This window comes from Scaptodrosophila lebanonensis, unplaced genomic scaffold (genome assembly GCF_003285725.1).
Source record: "Scaptodrosophila lebanonensis strain 11010-0011.00,11010-0021.00 unplaced genomic scaffold, SlebRS2 tig00000080-arrow-pilon, whole genome shotgun sequence".
NCBI lineage: Eukaryota > Metazoa > Arthropoda > Insecta > Diptera > Drosophilidae > Scaptodrosophila > Scaptodrosophila lebanonensis.
Genome location: NW_022060561.1, coordinates 95,556 through 103,936, shown reverse-complemented (window position 1 = coordinate 103,936; position 8,381 = coordinate 95,556). Strand labels below are relative to the sequence as shown.

At 37.8% G+C, this 8,381-nt stretch overlaps 1 protein-coding gene and 1 pseudogene across 1 annotated transcript; both read left to right on the top strand.

Moving 5' to 3' along the window:
• Window positions 1-2,743: 2,743 nt before the first annotated feature.
• LOC115626114 lies at window positions 2,744-3,393 on the top strand (annotated as a pseudogene).
• A 384-nt stretch (window positions 3,394-3,777) lies between these two features.
• LOC115626018 lies at window positions 3,778-5,484 on the top strand. The gene is made up of 4 exons (XM_030521266.1): window positions 3,778-3,867; window positions 4,464-4,476; window positions 4,643-4,773; window positions 4,813-5,484. The coding sequence occupies exons 1-4, from the start codon at window positions 3,778-3,780 to the stop codon at window positions 5,473-5,475; spliced, it is 897 nt and encodes a 298-aa protein (XP_030377126.1). The 3' UTR covers window positions 5,476-5,484.
• Window positions 5,485-8,381: the final 2,897 nt, after the last annotated feature.

Sequence of the window (8,381 nt, the reverse complement as noted above, 5' to 3'; positions counted from 1 at the left end):
GTTGCTGGGTGCTCGGTGCGTGTCACAACCAAAATCTGTTAATAATGATGCTTGACATATGTAGGCAAAAGCATTGCCAAACAAAATGGAACCCCAAACCATTGCCTGACGCATTTGTGCGTGTGAAATATGTTTTGTCAACTTATTAAATATGCTCACTTTGGCATCCTTGCCATCCCTTTTAGTTGGTACGTGCTGCGGCATTCCCGCTCAAGGCATGCGACATTTGTGTGGGCCTCTGGTGAGTGATGATCAAATTATGGGCTGAGGTGAGAGCAAGATTAAGTGACTTAATAAAGTATGAGAATGGGTCAATGTATTACTCAGATTTATCAAAAAAGACGAATCTCTTTATAAACGGAAATAAACTTCGAAATAAAAATGCGGAATACATATAAGGACCTTGACTATTTAATCTAATAGTTGTGGGTGAAATAACTGCTTATAATGAGAATTGTTTAATACAAATATATTGATAACGTCCAGACTTTCTAATACATTTAAAAGAATGTAATTTGTAAACGGCAAACAATTTTTTACTGTCAAAAAAAGTCAAAGCATGAATGAAGGCTCTTCCAAACACACGATTCTAAGTTAAAAAGCAGCTACTTTAATCTCCTGTCAAAATGTCAAACCGAGAGTTCTTTTATGTACCGTTTTTAAACTTTTATTTACCTGAAAAAAATATATCTGTCGTTAGCCAAAACATCTACCGACTAAATAAATTAAATGAATCAAAATAAAGTATGCCTTGTGGTTGAATTTATTTTCCATATTAATAACATTAATATCAAAAAATGAAGCGAGGGTTTTCATTAAAGCTGATTACTATGTGTGTGTATAAATGTAAATGTAAGGTATTGTAAAATATTTTGCACTGTCATGTTTGTTCATTCATGTGCATTACCCACACCTTTTTCAAACACTTCGGTTGCCATAAGCTGGGAAAACAAGGTTGATTACATGTGAATTATTATGAGCTATTACGTATACGCATTGTTGTCTGATTAATACACAGCGCGTTCGTGCGTTATTTTCAATTTTACACACGGTTAATAATTAAATTGGCGTTAATATAAATTTAATTTGTTTTTAAACTGCAATGCAATAATGAAAAATTAATAAAGCAACGGAAATAGCATGATGTATGTATATGTTATGTGATATGAAAAACAATAGTACTTAAAAAAATGCAAACTACGCATACGAGTGTAGCATGACATCAAGAAAAGCCAGGCCATTAGCAAAACCCACTCGCGTTGCCATGACAGAGTGATATTCGTCTATAATAATGGGGTCCGTTTTGGTTTAGTCGCTGGGTCACCCGTCGTCTGTTCATTATCAATTGAAGACGGTGAAAAATAAAACTCTGGACGTGAGTGTGGGTGTAGGGGATCGGATTCGGGTTCTCACAAAGCTACTTATTGTACAGACTGTTTTGCAAGCTCTTATTTTTTTGTAGCGAAAAAAAAGAAACGAAAACAACAAAAAGATACTTTATCTGCAGCACGACAGCTGCTCTATTTGTTGTTGTTGTTGCTGTTATCATTGTTCTTGTAATTGTTGTTGCTGCCGTCTGGCGTATTTACAGGTAAAAAGCATTGAAATGTGCGCGTGTTTTGTTTGTGAACAATCTGCTTTTTGTTTTGAACGTCTCGTTGGCGCCACTCAGACAACCAAGCAGCCCAAGCCAACCCAGCGACCCATGGAACTCCATTTTAATGGAGTAGACAACAACAACAACAACAACAATACTGGCGCCCATTTTACGTCGTCGTTGGCACCGCTTCTGGTGACATTGTGTGTGCGTGTAGGTGTAAGCGTAGGTGTGTCTGAGTCTGTGTGTGGTAGTCATTGCCTTCCATTATACTTGTGTTTAATTATGCTATTAAATTTTAGCAGCAGTTACAAAAACTTTTGCCAACCCTTCTTTTTTGGTTGCCCTTTTTTTTCATAAAAGCATTTGTGTAAATCATTTTAGTTAATAGAAAAAGGCGGGTATTTTTTCGAATTTTTAAATGAGCTGTTTTTTGCACAAACAACAAATAAAGTTCACTTCGAAAATGTGACAAAAATGTCCGATAATCTAATAATAGAAAATGGTTATCAAATATTAGAATAGCAAAGGTATCATCACAAAAATGATGTGACAAACAAAATGAATGGTTCAGTTATCAATTGAGTTTACGAAAGAAAAAAAAAACAATCGCCAAGAAACGATAATCACGACAATGAGGCTTTCACAGATCGCGTTATACCAGCAATATCGGGGCGCGCTAAAATCCAGATAAAATCTTACTGGAAGGCGTACCTAGCTTAGGTTGAGTTAAAGATATGGGTACAATATCTGCCATATCCTAACTATTATAGGAATGTCGAACTGGGTTCGATGCAACCATACACAGGACACTTTCTTACAAATCAAAAATAACCTTTTCGTTCGATATAGATGGCTCATAACCGATCCGTGCAAAAGTGTTACTAGAAAAGCTTTTAATTAATTAAGATTTTTAACAAACAAATAAGGTTGAGTTTTCTTCGGGGAACAAAATTAAATTTAGCTGAGGAGGTCGGATTTATAGTATATTCTTTCTTCGATAGGCAACTATAGCTTTGGCCCATAATTATATTCATAATACCTTAGTTTGCTTTTCTTCAACTGTCAACACAAACAGTTAAAAAGTAGAACATACAAAAATATAAATTTGTGTAAATATATATTTTTGTAAATACTGACATATTTTCTGAAATATATATTTGTGTGAATATATATTTGGGTAAGTCAAGGATAAAATTTAACAAAAATACATTCCAGGCAGCCGATATGCCACGTGGAAAGTATGTTAACCACAAAGGTCGGAGCCGTCAGTTTACTTCGCCCGAGGAGCTGCAAGAAAAGTCGGACAATGCCACCGACAACTCATCCGACGAAGACTCTAAGGAGGAATTAGAAGACGATACAGTTGCTCGCGGCGCCAAAAAGGGCGTAGCCGCACTCATCAAGATCGAGAATCCGAATCGTGTCACAAGGAAGGCCACACAAAAAGTCTCCGATGGGCCAATTGATGACAATGGACCGTCTCCCTCCAACAGGCCGGAACTCTCACGTCGCGAGCGCGAACAGATTGAGAAACAAAAGGCCCGACTACGCTACGAGAAGCTACATGCAGAGGGCAAGACGGCGGAAGCTAAAGCGGATCTGGAGCGCTTAGCCCTCATTCGTCAGCAGCGTCAAGAGGCGGCGGCCAAGCGTGAAGCGGAAAAGAAAGCAACCGCCGATGGCAAGAAGCCAGGAACCAAGTAGTGTTGATAAAGAAGGGCGAAGCAAATTACATATTAAGTTTATTACCAAAAATCAAGAGCTAAAATAAATATGATTACTGTTTCGATAAACTGTTTAAATATTCAGTAAAAGCCCATCAAAAGATGTACTTTGGATTACATTTAGAACATTACTTCATCCGCCACAAACCCAATGCTCATCTGCCAAATGCATTGACTTTCTTTTCCACTTTTTTTTTTAAGTAAACAAATTAAACGTCTTGATAATAACTATTTGTAGCTTCACCTTTTGTGCTCCTCCAAGTGTTTTAAGATCTTCATAGTTGCCTCATCTGCACCTTTTTTTAGCCCGACTCCGCTCCCGTTGCATTGTGTTTTCAATTCATTTCCACTTATCTTGTAAAAAATGCTCAATTTTTAAGAGCGACACGAAAAAATGGATAAGTGTGCCCGTAAAACAATAATTAAACAAAGTCGTTAGGGTTGTAAAAAAACATGATCGAACTGATGTCCGATGTTATTTTCCTTGCCATATATCGATGTTTGCCCAAACGAAAATTGTTCATGGCTTGGGGATTTACCAAGGTATTTTAATTCTAAATTGTTGTTTGTTTTTATTAATTTTTTTTTGTAGGCAGCCAGGGCAAGCTTGATTAGCTTTGATAAATAAATAATATTTGAAGTGCTACAAAAGCGTTTTATTTATAATTCTAAATCCCTATTAGGATTAAGAAAATAAGAAAACCATAAAAGCGGGAGAGGTTATTAAAAGTTCAGATGAAGATCATTTAGCTATGAGTTTATAGTGTTACGACAAGTACTATAAAAGCATATTTTAATTTATTAACCTTTTTGTTTTAAAATATCTCAGTCGGCCTTCCTCCTTATTTGAGCCTTTTGTTACTGGAAAAGTAATTTTTGTAGACGTATTAAAAACTCATACATTTTTTAAAAGTAACCATTAATGGATATCGGCATTGACGTTTTTGGTCTGTGTAACAAACTAAAAACTCTTTTAAAAAGGGCGGGTCGAATAGTTTTTTGCTAAAAATGTTCTTTAATGTGTTTCTTCTATTTGTTAACCCATTAACAACTTGTTAAAAATAGTACATATATGTGACATAATTAATTATGATTCCTTTTTATATGTTGTGCGTTTTCAATTAACCACGAGACCCCAGTGGAAAGCAATACAAACAATTACATTAAAAACAACATTTACTCGAATTTCGAATTTTGTAAAAAGGAAAAGCAAATTAAAGCAATTGTCACTTTATAAAAAATATATATAAAATATACTAAACCACACAAAAAGGTGTCACATATATTTTTGGATAAGCAATGGCAGTGCTGTTCCCATTCCTGCTCATAGTCTTGTGTGCGTGTCTGCAGCTGGCGGAGGGCATTTGGTTTCCCTGGTACTTCCATCGCTATGGCCTTGAGCCTCACTCTCAACGGCACAAAGGAGGCAGTGCTGAGGGCAGTGGTGGAGCTGGTGGCTATGGATCACCTTCTCAAACGCCCGGCAAGGGCAGCACTTGTCCGCCGGGCTACAAGCCGAAGAACGGCAGCTCTACGGTGCGCTTGTGCGATGACAATCCGGTGCTGCTGCAGCTCGCCCGCCTCTACATCATCAGTCCGGAGCGAATCATGCTGTTGTTGGCGCAGCCCTCGCTGATCGACTCCTGCAGCGAAATTAGCGATGTGCTGTCGCACATAAGAGCGAACACGGCGAATTGTCGCCTGGCCGAGGACAACATCTACGGCAAGCTAACCGATGGTCTGGACTACTTCAAGGCAGAGGTGTGTGATGGCGGCGATAGCAGCACTCGGAAGCGTTGTGCGGAGCTCAGCGACTCCCACAACTGCATCCGTGAGCTGCGCACCGACATGATCGAGTGCGAGGCCCCAGCGGACTGGTATGAGAAGCGAAACGCCACCAAAGTGTGTCAGATCTTCAATGATGTCCTGGACTGCTACTATACACGGGCGGCTATGTTGTGCGGCCTGTCGGCGGCACGTCAGTTGCGTTCCCTCTCCGCGGATTGCATGAAACGTGGCATTATCCATCCCTGCACTGTGTCGAACCGTTTGCCGCGTGTCGATGATCCTATGCCGGCATGTGGGCCGACAAGGATGTCAACATTCCAAACTGTCACATTGGGCTTAATTTGTTATTGCATTTTGTGGTGAAGCCAAGTACTAGCTGCTGTTATATTGCTTACGTTTATTTTCTAATAAAGGCAGTCTAAAGTTGTCTAAAGTTGTTATTGCTTTTGTTATACGTATAATAAATCATGTTAGGGTACAGGGTTTTTTGAAATTTCAAATGAATTCATTGGGATTTGTGGACAAGCGGACAGAATGCTTGACCTGCAAGCAAAAGTCTGCCAAAAAACGAATCTACTTCGTTAACTTTCCAATTGTCTGCAGTAGAAAATAGCAATTTGTAAATACCAATCTACTGACATATATCCGCGCTATCCGAGCCATCAATCAAATGATGTTTGTGCTAACAATTAAAACAAACAAATAAATATATAACGTCATTTGTTGTTGATCCCCACAACTCGACTAATGCCTACCAAGCAACCCTAGATCTACTCATATTGCTTCGTTTTCCATAATGTTTGCATATCGTTCTATTAACTCCTTCTTTTTTAATATTTTATGAATGAAAATCGAATCTACTTCGTCAACTTTCCAAATATCTACAGCAGATAATTGAAATTTGTAAATACCAATCTACAGACATATATCCGCGCTATCCGAGCCATCAATCAAGTGATGTTTGTGCTTACAATTAAAACAAACAAATAAATATAAACCTTCATTTGCTGTTCATCCGACTAATGCCTACCAAGCAACCCTAGATCTACTCATATTGCTTCGTTTTCCATAACGTTTGCATATGGTTTCCATTAACCCCTTCTTTTTCAATAATTAAGAAATGAAAATTGTTTTCAGCTGTTTAAATAACTTTTAGTAATTAAACAAATGAATTGATCTGACTTGAAATGATCAAATCTTACAATAAAAACAGCTTGCTAAATTTGAAGAAAATTTATTTTTCAAGCCGCATTTTTATAATTTTCTCAGTGTAGCTCCTGGGGTGGCAGATCATCATTTATCAAACGCTTGGTTGTTGACTTCACATTCTAAACGAGTATGTGCTACCTTAAGTGTTTTGCTATTTCGACTAAATTTCAATAAACTCCCAAGGGGCTTAAACTGTCGGCAAAATAAGCCAATTTGGTGTGGCCAAGAGCGCGCACGCCTTCGCTGCCACATACACATTTGAAGAAACACCGCCACCATTTCGTTGCCCCACCCCGTGAATGAAGGCTTGTAGGCTTGGACGCCTGAGTCTCCATTATAGTCGTATTGCTGCTTACTTGCTTAGAGCAAAACTCATCAATTATGTTGACGCAGCCACCAATGCTTGCATAGGTTTGTCTATGTATTGGTGAGCGAATGTGTGTGTGTGTGTGTGCGGATATGGCTTTCATTAATGACCATTGGCCGCCCTCTGCGCTTATAGGCTGAATTTCTCGCGCTCATTAGACGCGCCAACACAGCAGGTGGCAATGGAGACCATTATGCGATTTCTAAACTGCATATTACTTATCCGGTTGTTTACATACATTTAATAAGACGCGAACATGCAAAGCGACCACTATTGATGGTTTTCGAACTCTCTATTTGACTTTGTAGCAATTTAGTAGCGATTGAATTTCTTACAGCTATCAACTTTTGGAAAATAATTTGAACAATTTACAGTCCGAAAGGTGGGAAAGAGCAGCACCAGTTGAGTCTCTATGAGTGGAAAAGCAACAAGCGAGTCTTCTCAGCTTTGTCATCGAACAATCATGATTTTTCATTTGATTTTTAATGCTTATAGAAATAAAACATTACTTGATATTTTACTATATCAAGAAACGAGAGTTCATTTCTCCTTCTCAGCTCTGCAATCGAACAATCATAATATTCTATTTGACGCAAATACTTATGTGAATTTAAAAACGTTTATCTCTTGCAATTTTTAATTTTCTTATTTGAATTATTTAACATTAAACTTCTGCATCATAGCTTTAGTTCAATATAAGAACTTTTCATTGCCTTCCCATGTGGTTTAATTGATTTTTAATGCCTATAAAGATTAGACATTGCTTGGTATTTTCGTTCATTTCGATTGGCTACTTAAGATTTTATAATTTCTGAATAAAATGTTTTGCGCCTTCTAAAATCGTATCTTGTTTAATTCAAATTTGTACCGCATGTTTTTCTCACTATCTGAATGCCTTTGAATTCTAATGTTCATATTTTCAGCTGAAGGACTCAATTAATCACAAATTTTTGCACACCTCACTGAACAAATTCCGACATGCGAATGTCTGTATAAAACTAATGACATAATTTGCCATTTACTGCGTTAGATAATGCCAAGCACCATGTCCATGTCTCTCTTATAGTCAATTCAACTAATTGTTATAGGTTTTGTGTCCACACACACACACACACACACACACACACACACACAAGAGCACTCACACAATCAGCAACGAATTTGGGACGAGCCGGGGGATTACAAAAGTCGGAACACGTGGCTTTGCTCACTGAAAGATTAATGATAAGAGTGCGTCTTTAATGAAGTTATCGGACCGGACGCTTTGGGCGCCGAATATTGCGACCCACAAACGCTAAAGGGAAAATGTTTGATTTTCTTCTATATTTTTTCTCCTTATTTTCTTATTTATGAAGCGCTTAGCTTGTATTCTGCTCGTTCTTTTTTTATTCTTTGACTGCCTTTGCATAAAGTGTGAATATTTACCTTGTTATTTTATTACGTGACGGAAATGAAGACAACAAAATAAAAATAAAGCAGCACACCCGCACACACACACACACACACTTACACACACAGAGGGAGACAAACAGACAACTGCACGTTTATATAGAATGAGTGGGGAAAACATTGTCACAGCATGAAGTCGAATGTTTTTTATATGCAAAAATATTTCATTTCCTACACGAAGTCAACTCCAACAACAACATATATAACGACAACAACATCAACAAGAGAAGGACCAAGTGAAATG

Coding starts and splice junctions, on each gene's coding strand:
- LOC115626018 (XM_030521266.1), top strand. CDS start 3,778: ATGATCGAACTGATGTCCGATGTTATTTTCCTTGCCATATATCGATGT. Junction 4,774..4,812: donor GTGCTGAGGGCAGTGGTGGA/GCTGGTGGCTAT, acceptor ACGCCCGGCAAG/GGCAGCACTTGTCCGCCGGG.